The 19,127-nt window shown below is 40.5% G+C and overlaps 1 protein-coding gene across 1 annotated transcript in view; it reads right to left on the bottom strand.

Moving 5' to 3' along the window:
* The window catches only part of LOC109235818, a 25,085-nt gene extending 6,411 nt beyond the window's left edge, over positions 1-18,674 (bottom strand). Inside the window, exon 1 of the mRNA XM_019402070.1 lies at positions 18,595-18,674. Coding sequence (XP_019257615.1) covers positions 18,595-18,674 — 80 coding nt within the window. The remainder of the gene's footprint in view (positions 1-18,594) is intronic.

Here is a 19,127-nt window from a genome sequence, read left to right as displayed (position 1 = left end):
TCGCCATGCTACTGGTTATACTCCCCACTGAGAGGGAGAGGGTGAGACGATTTTATTGATGGACTGATCCAGCCTATTCGTCTCCAGATGGCCAGAGAGGCGGGGAGTGATATTACATTTCAGGAGGCGGCCAATGTGGCCCGGAGGATCGAGATGGTATTGCCATAGGGGGGTGGTCATAGAGTAGACAAGAGACCCCGTCAGTCAGGCCGATTCAGTGGTGCCTCATCTGGAGGTAGAGATTCTTATGATAGGGGTCAGCCTTCTAGGCCTTTCCAGTCAGCCCTCCAGGTTTCTCAGGGTGCACCAGGTGATCGTGGTTTCCGTGGGCATTATTCTGATCAGCAGCCATTCAGTGCACCGCCAGCTCCTATCAGTGCACCGCCGCTTTAGAGTTTCCGTGGTGGTCATTCAGGTCGACAGGGCCAGCAGACTCAACAGTCGAGGACTTGTTACACTTGTGGTGACACAGGCATATTGCAAGATTTTGCCCTCGAGCACCGAGCAGTTCTCAGCACCAGGGTTCTCGTGCCATGGTTCAGGCACCAGCTGCCCCACAGCCCGCCCAGCCAGCTAGAGGTGGGGTAGAGATGCCAGAGGTGGAGGTAGAGGTCATAGAGGTGGAGCTCAGACTGCCAGAGGTGGAGGCCAACCAGCAGCAGGCCGTCCCAGAGAGGTAGATCAGAGTGGAGGGGCCCAGCCCCGATGTTATGCTCTTCAGGCTAGGCCCGAGGCAGAGGCTTCAGATGCAGTTATTACAGGTACGGTTCTGGTTTGTGATAGAGATGCTTCAGTGTTGTTTGATCCGGGGTCTACGTATTTGTATGTGTCATCCTATTTTGCCCCGTATTTGATCATGCCTAGTGATGCATTGGGTATTCCTGTTTATGTGTCTACGCCGGTGGGTGATTCCATTATGGTCGATCGAGTCCATCGCTCTTATGTTGTGGTGATTGGGGGTCTGGAGACTCGTGTAGATCTGTTGCTTTTAGATATGGTCGACTTTGATATCATATTGGGGATGGACTGGTTATCCCCCTATCACGCTATCTTGGACTACCATGCCAAGACTGTGACCTTAGCTTTACCAGGTATGCCTCGCTTAGAGTGGAGAGGGACTCCAGGTCATTCTACCCGTCGTGTCATATCGTATGTGAAGGCTCGGCGTATGGTCGAGAAGGGTTGTTTGGCTTATTTAGCTTATGTTCGGGACTCCAGTGCTGAGGTTCCCTCTATTGATTCTGTGCTCGTTGTTTGTGAGTTCCCTGATGTTTTCCCTTCAGACCTGCCGGGTATGCCACCCGACAGGGATATTGATTTCTGCATTGATTTGGTTCCGGGCACTCAGCCCATTTCTATTCCCCCATATCGTATGGCCCCGCCGGAGTTGAAGGAGTTAAAAGAGCAGTTGCAGGATTTGCTTGAGAAGGGTTTCATTAGACCCAGTGTGTCCCCTTGGGGTGCGCCGGTGTTATTTGTCAAGAAGAAGGATGGGTCAATGAGAATGTGTATTGATTACCGACAATTGAACAAAGTAACGGTCAAAAATAAGTATCCACTACCGAGGATTGATGATTTTTTCGACCAACTTCAGGGTGCCAGGGTATTTTCCAAGATTGACTTGCGATCTGGTTACCATCAGTGGAGGATTAGGGCATCCGATGTCCCTAAGACAACCTTCCGCACTCGGTATGGGCATTATGAGTTTTTGGTTATGTCATTCGGGTTGACAAATGCCCCAACAGCTTTCATGGACTTGATGAACCGAGTGTTCAGGCCTTATTTGGATTCATTCATGATAGTGTTCATTGATGATATACTGATATACTCCCGCAGCCAGGAGGAGCACGAGCAACACCTCAGAGTGGTTCTTCAGACTCTGAGGGATAGTCAGTTATATGCGAAGTTCTCGGAGTGTGAATTCTGGTTGGGTTCGGTTGCATTTCTGGGTCATGTTGTGTCAGTTGAGGGTATTCAGGTAGACCTAAAGAAGATAGAGGCAGTCAAGACTGGCCTAGACCAGCATCAGCTATAGAGATTCGGAGTTTCTTGGGGTTGGCAGGCTACTACAGACGGTTCGTGAAGGGATTTTCATCTATTGTAGCCCCGATGACCAGATTAACCCAGAAGGGTGCCCAGTTTAGATGGTCGGATGAGTGCGAGGCGAGCTTTCAAAAGCTCAAGACAGCTCTGACCACGGCACCGGTGTTGGTTTTGCCCACAGGATCAGGGCCTTATACAATTTATTGTGATGCTTCCCGTATTGGGCTTGGTGCGGTGTTGATGCAGGATGGCAAGGTCATTGTCTATGCTTCGAGGCAGTTAAAGATTCATGAGAAAAACTATCCAGTGCATGATTTAGAGTTGGCAGCCATAGTTCACGCCTTGAAGATTTGGAGGCATTATCTGTATGGCGTGGCGTGTGAGGTGTTCACTGATCACAAGAGTCTTCAGTACTTGTTCAAGCAAAAGGAGTTGAATTTGAGGCAGAGGAGATGGTTGGAGTTGTTGAAGGATTATGATGTCACCATTTTATATCATCCGGGGAAGGCCAATGTGGTGGCCGATGCTTTGAGTAGGAAGTCAGCCAGTATGGGCAGCCTTGCTTATATTCCGGTCAGTCAGAGGCCGTTTGCTTTGGATGTTCAGGCTTTGGCCAATCGATTTGTGAGGCTGGATATTTCTGAGCCTAGCCGAGTATTAGCTTGCACGGTCGCTCGTTCTTCATTATTGGAGCGTATTCGTGATCGGCAGTTTGATGATCCCCATTTGTGTGTCCTTAGAGACACGGTGCAGCGAGGAGGTGCCAAGCAGGTTACCTTAGATGCGGATGGAGTTTTGAGATTGCAGGGGCGAGTTTGTGTGCCTAATGTGGATGGGCTTCAAGAGTTGATTTTAGAGGAGGCCCACAGCTCCAGGTACTCTATTCATCTGGGCTCCACGAAGATGTATCAGGATTTGCGACAACACTATTGGTGGCATAGAATGAAGAAGGATATCGTAGCATATGTGGCTCGTTGTTTGAATTGTCAGCAGGTTAAGTACGAGCATCAGAGGCCTGGTAGTTTATTTCAGAGGATTGAGCTTCCCGAGTGAAAGTGGGAGAGGATCACTATGGACTTCGTTACTGGAGTTTCGTTGACCCGGAAGAAGTTCGATGCAGTTTGGGTCATTGTCGATAGGCTGACCAAGTCAACGCATTTCATTCATGTGGCAGTCTCCTATTCATTCGAGAGGTTAGCTGAGATCTATATCCGGGAGATTTTTCGCATTCATGGTGTGCCAGTATCTATCATTTCGGACCGGGGTACGCAGTTTACCTCGCTCTTCTAGGGAGCAGTCCAGCGAGAGTTGGGCACACGGGTTGAGTTGAGCATAGCATTTCATCCCCAGATGGACGGCCAGTCCGAGCGGACTATTCAAATTTTGGAGGATATGCTTCGAGCTTGTGTTATTGACTTTGGAGGTTCGTGGGATCAGTTCTTGCCTTTAGTGGAGTTTGCCTACAACAATAGCTACCAGTCGAGCATCCAGATGGCTCCTTATGAGGCTTTAAATGGTAGGCGGTGTCGGTCTTCGGTTGGATGGTTTGAGCCGGGAGAGGCTCGGTTGTTGGGTACAGATTTGGTTCAAGAGGCCTTGGACAAGGTCAAGATCATTCAGGATAGGCTTCGTTCAGCTCAGTCTAGGCAAAAGAGCTATGCGGATCGTAAGGTTCGAGATGTAGCTTTCATGGTTGGTGAGCGGGTATTGCTCTAAGTGTTGCCTATGAGGGGCGTGATGAGATTTGGGAAGAAGGGCAAGCTTAGCCCTAGGTTCATTGGTCCGTTTGAGATTCTTGATCGAGTGGGAGATGTGGCTTATAGACTTGCATTGCCGCCCAGCTTATCAGCCGTGCATCCAGTTTTTCATGTGTCCATGCTTCGGAGATATCACGGCGATCCAGCCCACGTGTTAGATTTCAGCACTATTCAATTGGACAAGGATCTGTCTTATGAGGAGGAGCCGGTAGCTATTTTGGACCGGCAGGTTCGTCAGTTGAGATCCAAGAGTTTCCCTTCTGTTCGTGTTCAGTGGAGAGGTCAGCCTCCTGAGGCATCGACCTGGGAGTCCGAGTCTGACATATGGAGTCGTTATCCTCATCTTTTCCCCGACTCAGGTACTTCTTTCTTTTGTCCGTTCGAGGACGAATGGTTGTTTTAGAGGTGGAGAATGTGACGACCCAAAGGGGGTCATCACCTGTTTTCTTACTCATTCCGTGCTCCCGGGGCCTTGAAAACCTCATTTAGGGTTGCCTCGATTTGCGTGCGTAGTCCGGGCACGTAGCCGGAAAGCTTAAATATGAATTCTGTGAGAAAAATGCTAAATTTTGATATTAATTTGAATAAATTTGACTTCGGTCAATATTTTGGGTAAACGAACCCGGACCCGTGATTTGACGGTCCCGGAGGGTCCGTAGAAAAATATGGGACTCGGGCGTATGCCCGGAATCGAATTCCGAGGTTCCAAGCCCGAGAAATGAATTTTTCAGTAAAATTGTTTTTCTGAAATTATTATGGAAATTGGAAATAAAATTTGATTAAAAGACTGTGGTATCGGGCCCGTATTTTGGTTCCGGTGCCCGGTACAAGTCTTATATATGGTTTAAGCACTTTCTATGAAGTTTAGTTGGAATTGGACGTCGTTTGACGTGTTTCGGACTTAAAACACTAAATTTGAAAGTTTATGAAGTTTGAAGAAAACTAGGGATTTTGAGGTATGATTCGTTGTTTTTGATGTTATTTTGGCGATTTGATCGCGCGAGTAAGTCCGTAGGATGTTATTGAGGTTGTGTGCATATTTGGTTTGGAGCCCCGAGGGCTCGGGTGAGTTTTGGATAGGTGTCGGATTGCATTACTCATTTTTGGAAAAATCTGGTATCAGCTGATCTGCAGGATACGCATTTGCGAAGCCAGAGTTCGCAAATACGAAGATCCAGCTATCGCAAATGCGGAGGCTGGTTCGCAAATGCGAAACCAGCCTAGGCCGGCCAAGGTTCGCAAATGCGAAGTCAAACGTCGCAAATGCGATGGTCACTTGTTCGCAAATGCGAAGGTCCCCTGGTTGGCTTGTGTTCGCAAATGCGAACAGTAATGTCGCATTTCCCATGCCTGCAGGGTTCGCAATTGCGAACCCAACTTCGCATTTCCCACATCTGCAACGTGCATTTTTCATACTTAGACGAATTTTAAGTCATTTTTCACCCCACTTTCAAAATATAACTCTTTGGGCGATTTTCCAAGAACAAGTTTCATTCCAAATCATTTGTAAGTCAATTTTTACTCAGTTCTTTCATTCATTAACATCATTTAACATGTTTTCTCCTTAAAATTAAAGATTTTCATGGATGAAATTGGGGGTTTTGGGTAGAACCTAGGTTTTCTATAAATTGGGGATTTGGACCTCAATTTGAGGTCCGATTTCAAAACAAATTACATATTTGAGTTCGTGGGGGAATGGGTAACTGGGTTTTGGTTCGAACCTCGGGCTTTGACCACGTGGGCCCGGGGGCAATTTTGGAATTTTTGGGAAAAACTTTGGGAAATTCATTTTTATGCATTCAAATCGATTCATTTAGTGTTTATTAATGTAATCAAGTAATTTATGGCTAGATTCGAGCGGATTGGAGGTGGAATTACAGGGTAAAGCCATAGTTGAGGCTTGAGTTGAGTTCAAGGCATCGAGATAAGTGTTTGGTTTAACCCTAGCTTGAGGGAATAGTAGTTGAGTCTTAATTGTAACTTGTTAATTGTCGAGTACGATGTATAGGCATGGTGACGAGTATCTATACATTGGTGTCTAGCATGACCGTGAGTCCTCATTTTACGAATAGTTTGGTTGTTGTTATGCCTTCCATGCTTAATTGATGACTTCTATGTGTTGTAAAAATCTTGTGAAAGAAATTGTGATCTTTGGACCCCTTGGAGCATTAGCTCGGGTTGAAATACAAATTGTGAAGGTATATGAGATAAGTGACTCCTTGGAGCATTGGCTCAAGTGATAACGTGAACTTTGAGATGAAAGTGAAAGAAAGAGAAGAGTTGATGATTCATTCCCTTGCCGGGACGTTGTTGGTTATAGATGTTGTACCCTTGCCGGGTTTTTAAATTGTTGTTGTGTACCCTTGCCGGTACTTCTATTCTTGTTTTATTATTCCCTTGCCGCTGTTTGTGATTGTTGTTTGGGTGAGGAAGAGTGTTAAAGCACGAAGGGTGATGCCGTGCATTATTTGTTCTTGTGAGGAAAGAGTGTAAAGCACGAAGGGTGATGCCGTGCCGCACGATGTGCCATTCCGTGCCTATTCTATTGATTATATGTGAGGAATGAGAGTAAAAGCACGAAGGGTGATGTTGTGCACGTTTGTTTATATTGTTGCTTGGTGAGGATGAGAGTAAAAGCACGAAGGGTGATGCCGTGCACGTTTGTTTATACTATTGCTTGGTGAGGATGAGAGTAAAAGCACGAAGGGTGATGCCGTGCATTTGTTGATCTCTGTTCTTTATTGTTGTATGAGTTGTGCCTTTCCTTAGGGTTAGTCCATTTATATTTGAAACTGTTATCTCCCCACAGCATGCTTCCCCTCCCATATTGTTTTACTTGCCTTGTATTTCGATTCTGCTGTATATATAGAATTGCACAGGTTTATGTGGTAGTCCAGTCTAGCCTCGTCACTACTTCGCCGGGGTTAGGCTAGACACTTACCAGCACATGGGGTCGGTTGTGCTGATGCTACACTCTGTGCTATTTGCACAGGTCCAGGTTTCGAGCAGCAGCACCAGCAACATTAGTACGGGAGCAGGCCTTCAGTCCAGCGAGACCCGAGGTAGCCTTGCAGGCGTCCGCAGGCCCGGTGTCTCCCTTATTCTCTCTTTTTAGTCTGTTGCCTCTTTGTATTCGAGACAAACAGTTTATGTGTTCTTTCAGACATTTGTATATAGTATTTCTTAGCAGTTCGTGAGTATTGTGACACCAGTCTTGGGTAGAGGCTTATATTGACTATTCCGCATTTTGATTCAGTTTCTATAATTAAGACTTCCGCTACTATTAAATTTTATTATTTTGATTTTGTTGCCATAAATTGATAAAAGGGACTATGTTGTAAACAAAAGGTAATTAAATTTGGCTTGCCTAGCTTCTACGAGTAGGTGCCATCATGACTCCCGAGGGTGGGAAATCTGGGTCGTGACAATTTGATTTCTGAAAACGACGAAGAACAGAATTTAGCAACTTTGAGTTGTTGAATCTCGAAAATTTGAATTCTACAATTTGAATTCAGTTTGTCGAAGCTGTTGGTAGTTGAATCTGTTCGTACTTTTTGAAGTTGTTCGTACTTCTTTTTTTTTCGAGATTTGAATTGTAGTTTAAGAGAAAAATACGCAGATGAGAAATCTCCTTTCCGTTTCAAAAATTGAATTTAATGTAGAATCAATCAATCCCAAGATTCTTTCCTTATTTTTAGCGCGTTTTTAGGGAATATTCTGCCCTTTAATACCTAATAAACGAATGGTACAGATATTGTAGGAAAAATGTGGACTGGGCGGGTAATTTAGATACTATGCACATATTTGGTAATAAAGTTTCATATATGGTATAAGAAGGAAAAAATCCCATTATTTAATGCATTCCGAGTTAGAGCCCGTTTGGCCAAGCTGCAGGGGCGGTCCGACGTATTTTGTGCCTAAAGCCAAACTCTAAAGCCTTAATGTTTTTAATTTTTTTTTTTATTATTTGAAGTCAATTTTTCTAGCTTTTTTAGATACAAAGTTACTAATAATTTTCTTATAATCAATTTCTCCTAATATGTCTTTCTCAATTAACAATATAGCTAACTCATTTAATATCTGTTGAGATATTGTCGATCTTAGGTAAGATTTTATCAATTTTAATTTGAAAAGCTTCTTTCCGCTGAAGCAACGGTAACAGGAATTGTTAACATTATTCTATAAGCAATATAGGCATTTGGAAAAGAATCGAGTCTCTTTACTTGATTGAATATATCGATTAAATTATTATCTTCTACTTGTACTATTTTCCTTAATATTTTCATCTCAGAAAATAAATCTAAACCATCAATACCGGAGTGATTATTATGCTTTAAGAAAAATTCAAGATTAAGGCAATATGTTTTTAAATTTTCATCATCTAGTGATCTTAGTTTTTTACCACTAAATAGAAAACCAAAAATATTTTCATACGCTTCAAATTGTTCAAATCTATTTTCAAGTGAAAAAATTGCCTTGCCTACTATGTATAAAAAGTAATCAACTCTAAAGGACTCATCAAGAGACTTTGAGATTTCATTATCAACATTCTTATCAAATTGTTTCTTCCTAGATATCACACGTTTCTTACGAAATTCGGGTTCGATATTCATTTCAAATTCAATTTTGTTGGCAGAAATCATAACAGTTGCAAATCCTTCTTCTCTATATTTTTTTGAAAAAGAAATCAAACCTTTTAACTGATCTATGGCAACATCAATATGCATGTCTTTTGACTGCATACTTTTGCTAACTGAATTAACAGCAAATAATATATCACCAAACAGTCATACCCAAATAAAAATTCAAAATTTTCGAGTTCATTTGTTACTAAGCAATTAGCTTTACTTTTAGTTTTGGATCATCACTAATTTCTACTAATTTCAATAAAGCATCTCTTATTTGTGGAGTTTGAAATCTTATTGCTTTAATGCTTTCAATACGACTTTCCCAACGAGTTTGTGACAATGATTTAAGAGTTAGACTGGGTACACTATCCTTTAATACTTTCTATCGCTTAGTAAAAGATGAAAATAGTGAATATATACGTTGTACCACTCCAAAAAATGATATAGCTTTTGTATAACTATTAGCCATATCACAAAGTAACAAATTTAGATTATGACAACCTCATGGTGTATAAAATGATCTAGGATTTACATCAAGAAGTTTTTTTTTGCACTCCTTGATGTTTTCCTTTCATATTTGACCCATTATCATATCCTTGCCCTCTTAAGTTATCAATATCAAGTCCAATATTTTTTATTTCATCTATAATAACTTCAAAAAGACCTTTTCCGCTTGTATCATCTACTTATAAAAATTCTAAAAAATATTCATTAATTTTTATTGGAGTTGATGAAATATCCACACTCCGCAGTATAAAAGACATTTGTTCTTGATGACTTGTTTCTGGAGTGCAATCAAGTATGATCGAGAAATATTTTGCTTCTATAATTTTTTCTATATTTTATTCTTAATTTCACTTGCCAATAGGTTTATCAATTCATTTTGTATTCTATGAACATGGTAATGATTATGAATTTCATCATGCTTAATTCGTCGAATATGTTCCTGCATGACGGGGTCAAATTCTGCAATCATTTCAATTAAACTTAAAAAAATTCCATTATTCTCTTGATATATCTTTTTATTTTTTCCTCTAAATGCCAAATTATTTTTTCCAATAGTTTTGATCACGACAATAATTCTTTAGAATACATTTTTCCAATGCTCTCTATCTGTATTGAATTGTTCTTGAACATCTTTATCGAGTGTTTTATCTTTTTGAGTCTCATTTCTAAATCAATCCATGCAGCCATGTTAATAATATATTCATTTGTTGTTTCATGAGTTTTGAGCTTAGTACTAATATTTCTCCAATCATTACTACCTTCACTAGCTAGTTTACTGCTACAAGTTTCGGAACTCGAACTAAACAACTTACAACAAAAACAAAATACTTTATCTAAGTCTTTAGAATAAACTAACCATCTTCTATCATGTCTTTCACCGTTTGCCAATTTTTGAATATAATGTGTAGTAGAAAAATATCTTGAAAAATTATCATCCGAAAATTTTATGTCAATTATTCTAATCGGTCCCTTTTCTACTAATAGATCTCTGAACTTTGTATTTACATTAGTCCATTGACTAGGATCATATATATTTATAGGAGTTGAATTATCTATTTCATTTATAAGCTCTTGATTTTTTTTAGGATCTATTTCCGACTTGTCACTTACTTGTTCTTTTTCTACTTGAATATTATTAATTTTAGAATTATCTAACTCAAGTGATTACTAACTTGCTCATCTAGAGAACACTCTCCCAAATTTTATGATTCAAGATCTTTATTATTCAATAAAAACTTATCAAGAGAACCTTTTTGAGATTGTATTAGATTTTGAATTCTTCTTCTTTTCTTGAGTTTTTCTGTCACGATCCAAACCCCGGTCGTGATGGCGCCCAACACATTGCTAGGCAAGCCCGACCATTTCCACAACCTTAGCCAATTAATCTAGATAGATAAATAAATATTCACTACTAAAATACCAATTTAATGCGGAACTTCTGAAATAATCTCTAACATTCGAAAACCCCAAAATAAAAACAAAATACTAATCAGCCCACAAAATCTAGTGTCACGAACATGAGCCTCTAATACAAAATATTCACCTAATCACAAGTCTGTCTAGGAAAGAAAACACGAATAAAAGGATAAAGATAGATGGGAGAGATCAAGGCTGCGAATGCCATGCAGCTACCTCGATACTCCCGGATAAACTTTGCTCAGCCAACAAGTCCTCACTTACCCTGTGGTGTACCTGAATCTGCACACAAGGTGCAGGGAGTATTGTGAGTACTTCCAACCCAGAAAGTAATAAATATAAATAATGTCTGAGGATAATAAAACCCAAATAAACACAAGGTAAGGCTATAGATACAGTAAAACAGCGAGGACAATTATAATAATACCACAACAGATAAAGAATAAATGACAATTAAAATATGCAATGCAACACATAAACCGGTACTCTCTAGTACCTCGCTGCGGCCGTGCAGCCCGCTCCATTTATTTAACGTCGACGACGCTCACTAGGGGTGTGCAGACTCCGGGAGGGGCCCCTTACGGCCCAAGCGCAACAATAATCCATCTCGTGGCATCAAACAGGCCCTTGGCCTCATATCAATATCATTATTAAACCACTGCGGCGCGCAGCCCGATCCCATACTCAGTCCAAAAATCACACAATAGTATAAAAATATTCAGCCCAAACTTCATTTAAAAATATTAACTTAATTACTAACTTAAGAAAAATGGCTGAGTTTCCAAACAAAGTATTAAATACCAGGACTGAGTTTAATATTTATAAATATGGTAAGAAACCATTAAAAAAAAACAATCCCTGAAGGATTCAAGTAGTTGGCACAAGGCCCAATGATAACAATTTAATCCATTTTTATAAGGATATCACAAAACTACAATCAATTAGGTAGTAATTTTATTAAGCGGGACGGACCAAGTCACAATCTACGACGGTGCTCTACCCCACGCCCGTTATCTGGCGTGCAAGTCACCTCACATAGCACTACGTTGTGCAAATTCGGGGTTTCAAATTCTCAACACAGCATTTACATTTATTACTAACCTCAAGCCGTCCAAAGTCCTAGCTTGATATGCCCTTGCCTTTCGAATTCACCTCTTCGTGCGTCGAATCTGACCAAAACCACAACGAATGCGTCACAATATGCTAAGGGAATATAACCCACTCGAAAAGACTCGAAAAACATCGAAAATCACGAAGTTGGCAAAACCCGAGCCCCGGTCCCACTTCTAGAAAAATTATAAATTTCACATCACCGGATTCCTTATCTCGCCACGAGTCCATGCATATAAAGAACACCAAAATCGGAGTCCAAATGACCCCTCAAATTCCCATTTTTGTTCTCTTAGGTTTCAAGCCCTAAACCACCATTTTTGACCTTAATTCCTTGAGTTTTCAGTGTAATTTCATGTATTTGCATGATAAAATTGTGTTTTAAGTCCAAGAATGCTTACCTGATCGAAATCCTTGAATTTCCTCTTCAAAATCGCTCAAGAACACCCCAATTCTGAAGTTAAAATATGTGTTCTGTAAAATTTCGCGAAGGGATTAAAAACCCACTTCTGATCAGTTGTTTCCGCTTCTGCGGTCCTTTGTCGCTTCTGCGACTACCGCATCAGTGGTCATTTTTCCGCTTCTGCAGAATCTTCTAAAAATCCAAAAACCGCTTCTGCGGTCTCTCTTCCGCATCTGCGGCTTCGCAGATGCGGCTCCCCTAACCGCTTCTGCGAAAACAGCACCAGGCCCAAAAGTCGCTTCTACGATCCTCCCTTCGCCTCTGCGTGACCGCTTCTGCGATCCATTTCCGCAGAAGCGAAAATACCAGATACCAGATATGAACCTGCAATCTCCAACTTAAATTTTCATCCCGTTAGCCAATCCGAAATCATCCCGAGGCCCCCGGGACCTCAACCAAAAACACCAACATGATCCAATACCTTATTCAAACTTGCTCCAATCATCAACACACCTCAAACAATACTAAAACCATCATTTCTCATCGAATTCAAGCCTAACTTCTTCCAAAACTTCCGAAACACGCAGTCGATCAAAAACCCAACCAAAACACCTCTGAATGACCTGAAATTTTGTACACACATCCCAAATCACCTAACGAAGCTACTGCAACTCTCAGAATTCCATTCTGACCCCCGGATCAAAATCTCACCTATCGACCGGAATTCGCCAAAATCCTAACTTTGCCAATTCAAGCCTAATTCTACTCCGGACCTCCAAAATCACTTTTGATTACACTCTTAAGTCACAAATCATCCCCCGAAGCTAACCAAATAATCAGAATTCATATCCGAGCCCTCTAACACAAAAGTCAACGTCCGGTTGACTTTTCCAACTTAAGCCTTCTTAAAAGAGACTGAGTGTCTCATTTCTTATCAAACCCAATCCAAATCAACTCCAACACATCTATACTGATACTGAAACATAAGGAAATAGAAAATGGGGAAAACGGGGCGGTAACATACGTGGCGACGGGTCGGGTCGTCATATTTTCATAACCAGATTCATACTTTCTATTTGTCATACTTATCTTCTAATAAATAATCTAAAAATGCATTAAATAGCAAAATATTAAATTCTAGATGAGAAAATAATAAAAAGATAGAATGATAGAACCTAGTTCAAGAATGGATAACTTGATATCAAATTAAATTTCTGCTCGAGTATGCTTGTCGTAAGACTTGAATTATTATAATAGAACGAACAAAAAACACTCCACTATTTTTTAAATTAATGCAATGAACTCTAAAGCTCCACAATATGCTTGACCTTTGGCTATTGCAGAATGGATGCTTAAATTGAAAAATAAAGTATAAAAATATAATATAGAATAGTGCACACGTTTTTGTTTTCACTTTGCTTGAGAAAGTTGTGACTTGGTAAAAATATCACGGTCTAGCCAGTTTTCGGACTGGTCATTCAAAATAGCCAGCGTTTACTAAGTCAATGAAAAATAGCCACTATTTTGCTACAACAGAGACCGGTCGAGCATAATATACTGTAGTTCGGTGCACCTGTGTATGAACTTCCAGCATATTATGCTGGAACTCCAACACACGGAAAGTTCCAGCATAATATACTGGAGATTCGAGCACTTGTGTATGAACTTCCAACATATTATACTGGACCGATATACTTTGCTGGAACTCAAGTATATTATGCTGGAGTTCTAGTGTACTTATGCTGAAACTCCATCATATTATGTTGGAGTTCCAGCATACTTATCCTGGAACTCCGGTATAATATGCTGGAGTTCAAGTATACTTATGTTGGAACTCCAGCATAATATACTGGCGTATTTTCCTTGTTTTGAACACTGTTTCCCTCAGATTTATCTTTAAATGAAAAGTGGCTAGATTTCGATTACTTTTGAAACTGGCTATTTTTGAATGACCACTTGTAAATCTGACTATTTTTGAATTTCTCCCTGTGACTTGTGATAGAAAAGTTAAAATTTTAAAGTAAAAGTTGTACTTGTTTATGTACTACAACCAATAAGAATATATTCCTACCTAATTGATTATTTTCCAAGATATCCTCCTTAAAGAGAGACTCTTTCCATTCCCAAAAAGTTAGTAACGTTGGTTCTTACCATGTAATTATACTTTTAGATTTTATTTTATTTTGGAAAAAAATTACCATGAGTAATAGAAGTGGGCCCCTCCCGTTGGCATTCACTATCTCAAATTTATGTTCTCTTTTTATGCAAACTTCACACGTATTGTTTCACTTTATAGTTTTTATTTTATTTTATGTTATTATATATATATATATATATATATATATATATAGAGAGAGAGAGAGAGAGAGAGAGAGAACTTAGGTATAACTAAAAAATGGGGCCCCCATAAATGTGGGGCCTAAAGCGGTCGCTTTACCTGCTTTATGGACGGGCCGCCCTTGCGAAACTGCAAAAAACTGTTTATTTTGAAAAGTTCTTTTTTCATAAGTGTTTTATTTCCAAAGTACTTTTGAAAAAAAAATTGTTTATGTTTGGTCAATTCATTTAAGAAGTACTTTTTACAATATTTGTTAAACAAATTGTATTTGACCGATCTTTCTAAAAAGTATTTTTGAGTGTCAAATTACCAAAAAGGATAGTACCAAGGTCTTGTAATTATTTTAAAGAGAAAATGAACTTAAATATTTTCGTAAAAGACTTCTATTATTTTTTATTTTATTTAACTAAAATATAAAACATAAAGTAAACATACATATTAAAGATTTAAATCAATATAACATATATAGCTTACCAAAACATATAATATTATCTAGTGTAGGCATGCAAAATTTATTGAATTTAATTTCAATAAATAATTTGAACTATATTTTAAATATATTAGTCCAAATAAATATTATGGGCTAATATAATTGGATTAATTACTTAAGTTCAATAAATATTGACTAGGCTAGCCCATTTAATTGGGCTAAAGTGATGAACCCACTTCATTAAGCCCAAGATGTTATCTTCCTAGAGGCCCAGGTTGGTGCCACGTGTCATATGACGTGGCACGCCAAGTCAAGCGGAAGAGCCAATAGGATCATGCCACGTGTCAAAATGACAAGGCATGCCAAGTCACATTAAAAGGGTAGTGAAATTGCGCCACGTGTGCAAGTGACATATTCTGGCCAATCAAATGTTGCCTTGTCACACTTCGATTTGATTGGTCAGAAAGAGTTTGTTCTTATCATAACTCTTCCCTCCCACAACTATAAATGGGGGTCTTCATAACTCAGAAAAGATATCAAAAGTTATAACAAGAAGCAAGAAAGAGCTTGTGGATCAAACACTGCAAATTCCTCCACAAGTTTCAAGATTCAAGCAATCAAGTTCAAGTTCAAGCTCAAGTACGAAGAACAAATCAAGGTTCAAGGAGTACGAGTTCAAATCAAAGTTTGTGCTAGTTGAATTCAAGATCATCGTTCGTGGCAACCAATATAGATTCAAGATCAAGCTCGAAGACCCTTAAATTTATTTACTATTGAAAAGAAGAATCAGAGGATTCATAGAGATTGTACACTCAAATTATTTGAAATCAAATACTACGATTGTTGCAATATTTTTCGGCCTTTTATTTTCTTGATGCAAATTTATTGTCTACAAATTCTGGTATGCCCAATGGTACAATCTCTACCTCTCATCTCAACCTTTCAATCACCAAAGTTTAAGAACATCGAAATGGCTTCAAAGAAAATCAACTCCGGTTCAGCTTCCACCAAGGCTGCTAATTCCAGGTTCTATGCTGATGTAGAAAGCATCCTCGATGTTGCCTTTGGAAGCTTTGGACCGACTACAAGGAGCAAGGCAAGCTCTTTAGAACAACAAGCACTCCTAGTGTCGTCCGCTTTAACCCCTATTTTCGGATCTCCATCCTCAGAAGGAGAAAGATCTTCCACAAATGCACCTGAAGGAGGAAGCGATGTTGCGAAAAAGATTAAGAAAACTCTCGCTCTGCTTGACCTCTCTGGACCCAAGAACTCTGCTATGAAGGAAGATGATGATGCTTCAAGTGATGGATACTCTCCACTTACACTACATAGCGTGAGCCGATCGAGGATCAATCTGTGTGACAATCCATGCTACTCTCCATCGTCCACAACAATCATGCATGCCACGTTGACAAACACTTCATTTGTGGAGGAGAAGTTGGCAAACTTAACGGAAGCAATTGTTGGCTTGACAAGTGCATGCAAAATCAAGATGCTAGAATCGACAAGCTAACATATAGGGTGGAAATCTTGATGGAAGAAGAATCCACCCATGCACCTGGCAAGCTCCTAGAAGTTCCAGAGAGTGATTCTCCCCCAAGACGAGTAGCATCCGCTAAGGCTATTCTTGTCTCATATGAAGGGATGATTCCAATCGATCAATTGAAGGAGTTCATTGAAGGAACTATTAAAAACAAATACGAAGTTGCTCCCAAGTCCTCCCTTACATATGTTTTCTAAGTCCAATTTACTCTATAGCCTATCTGAAACTCACTCGAGCCTTCGAAGCTCCAAACTAAACATGCATACTAATCCAAAAACATCATACTAACTTGCTCGCGTGATCAAATTGCCAAAATAACACTTAGAACTACGAATTGAACACCAAATCAAATGAAATTTTCAAGAAAACTTTGAAACTTCTATTTGGGCAACCGGACGTTTGAATCGCGTCAAACCAACTCCATATCTCGCCAAATTTCACAGACATGTCAAAAATATAGTAATGGACCTGTACCGGGCTCCGAAACCAAAATACGGATCCGGTATCAACAAGAACAAACATCAGTCAATTCTTAAAAATCATTATACTTTCAAACTTTCAATTTTCGACAAAAAATAATAACTCGAGCTAGGGACCTCCGAATTCAATTCCGGGCATATGCCCAGATCCCAAATTACGATACAGATCCACCGAGACTGTCAAAACTCAGATCCGGGTCCGTTTACTCAAAACGTTGACCGAAGTCAACCCAAATGAATTTTTAAGGCAAAATTCTTAGTTTTATCAGTTTTTACCATATAAGCCTTCCGGAAAAATAGCCAGACCGCGCACCCAAATTGAGGAAGGCTAAAATGAGGTATTTAAGGCTTCGAAACACAGAATTAAGTTCTAAAACATAAGATGACCTATCAGGTCATCATATTCTCCACCTTTAGAACAATTTTTCGTCCTCGAACGGACATAGAAAAGTACCTAGGCTGGTGAAAAGGTGTGGATATCTACTCCGCAAGTACGACTCGGACTCCCAAGTAGCCGCCTCAACGGGCTGGCCTCTCCACTGCACTCGAACTGAAGGAAAACTCTTTGATCTCAACTGACGAACCTGCCAATCTAGAATAGCCACCGACTCCTCCTCATAAGTCAGATCCTTGTCCAACTGGATAGAGCTGACATCTAGCACATGGGACGGATCACCGTGATACTTCCGGAGCATGGACACATGGAATACCGGATGAACTGCTGATAAACTGGGTGGCAATGCGAGCTTGTAAGCCACCTCACCCACTTTCTGAAGAATCTCAAAAGGTCCGATGTACCTAGGGCTCAACTTGCCCTTCTTTCCGAACCTCATCACACCCTTCATGGGTAAAACCCGGAGCAACACTCTCTCTCCGACCATGAATGCAACATCACAAACTTTACGATCGGCATAACTCTTCTGCCTAGACTGAGGTGTGCGAAGTCGATCCTGAATAATCTTGACCTTATCCAAGGGATCGTGTACCAAATTTGCACCTAACAACCGAGCCTCCCTCGGCTCGAACCATCCAACTGGCGATCGTCACCGCATACTGTATAATGCCTCATAGGGAGCCATCTAAATGCTCGACTGGTAGCTGTTGTTGTAGGCAAACTCCGCAAGTGGCAAGAACTGATCCCAAGAACCTCTGAAGTCTATAACACAAGCGCGGAGCATATCCTCCAATATCTAAATTGTGCGCCAGACTGTCCGTCCGTCTGAGGATGAAATGTTGTGCTCAACTCAACCTGCGTGCCCAACTCACGCTATACTGCACTCAAAAAATACGAGGTGAACTGCATACGTCGATCAGAAATGATAGACACGGGCACACCGTGAAGATGAACGAACTCGCAGATATAAATCTCTGCCAACCGCTCTGAAAAATAGGTAACTGCCACAGGAATGAAATGTGCTGACTTGGTCATCCTATCCATAATAACCCAAACTGCATCGAACTTCCTATGAGTCCGTGGGAGTCCAACAATGAAATCCATAGTGATACGCTCTTACTTCCACTCAGGAATCTCTATCTTCTAAAGCAAACCACCAGGTCTCTAATGCTTATACTTTACTTGCTGACAATTTAGACACCGAGCTGTATATGCAACTATATCCTTCTTCATCCTCCTCCACCAATAATGTTGCCGCAAGTCCTGATACATCTTGGTGGCACCCGGATAAATAGAATACCGTGAATTGTGGGCCTCCTCAATAATCAACTCACAAAGTCCATCTACATTAGGCACACAAACATGACCCTGCATCCTCAAAACTCCATCATCTCTTACAGTAACCTACTTGGCATCACTATGCCGCACTATGTCCTTGAGGACAAGCAAATGAGGGTCATCATACTGCCGCTCCATGATACGCTCAAACAAGGAAGACCGAGCGACTGTACAAGCTAGAACACGACTGGGCTCAGAAACATCCAACCTCACAGACTGATTGTCCAAGGCCTGAACATCTAATGCAAGCGGTCTCTCACAGACTGTAATGTACGCAAGGCTGCCCATACTTACTGACTTTCGACTCAAGGCATCGGCCACCACATTGGCCTTCCGAGATAATACAAAATGGTGATATCATAGTCTTTCAATAGCTCCAACAACCTCCTCTACCTCAAATTGAGATCCTTTTGCTTGAACAAATACTGCAAACTCCGATGATCTGTGAATACCTCACACGACACGCCGTAAAAATAGTGCCTCCAAATCTTCAGCGCATGAACAATGGCTACCAACTCTAATTCATGAACAGGATAATTCTTCTCGTGAACCTTCAACTACCGCGACTGATAAGTGGGGATTTTGCCTACTTATTAGCACAAGTTTACTTTTGTTTTAGTCCAAAAGTGTTTAATTGTATTCCCGAAAACTGATAAAATATGCTTAATTGCAGGAGTATTGGAAAATGAGTCACAAAGGTGAAATCCAACTCAAGAAGGAGTGATATGAACTCAAGACAAA

The sequence above is a fragment of the Nicotiana attenuata genome, chromosome 1 (assembly GCF_001879085.1).
Source record: "Nicotiana attenuata strain UT chromosome 1, NIATTr2, whole genome shotgun sequence".
NCBI lineage: Eukaryota > Viridiplantae > Streptophyta > Magnoliopsida > Solanales > Solanaceae > Nicotiana > Nicotiana attenuata.
Note: the sequence above shows the minus strand (reverse complement) of the source record. Positions and strands in the feature narration are given on the sequence as shown.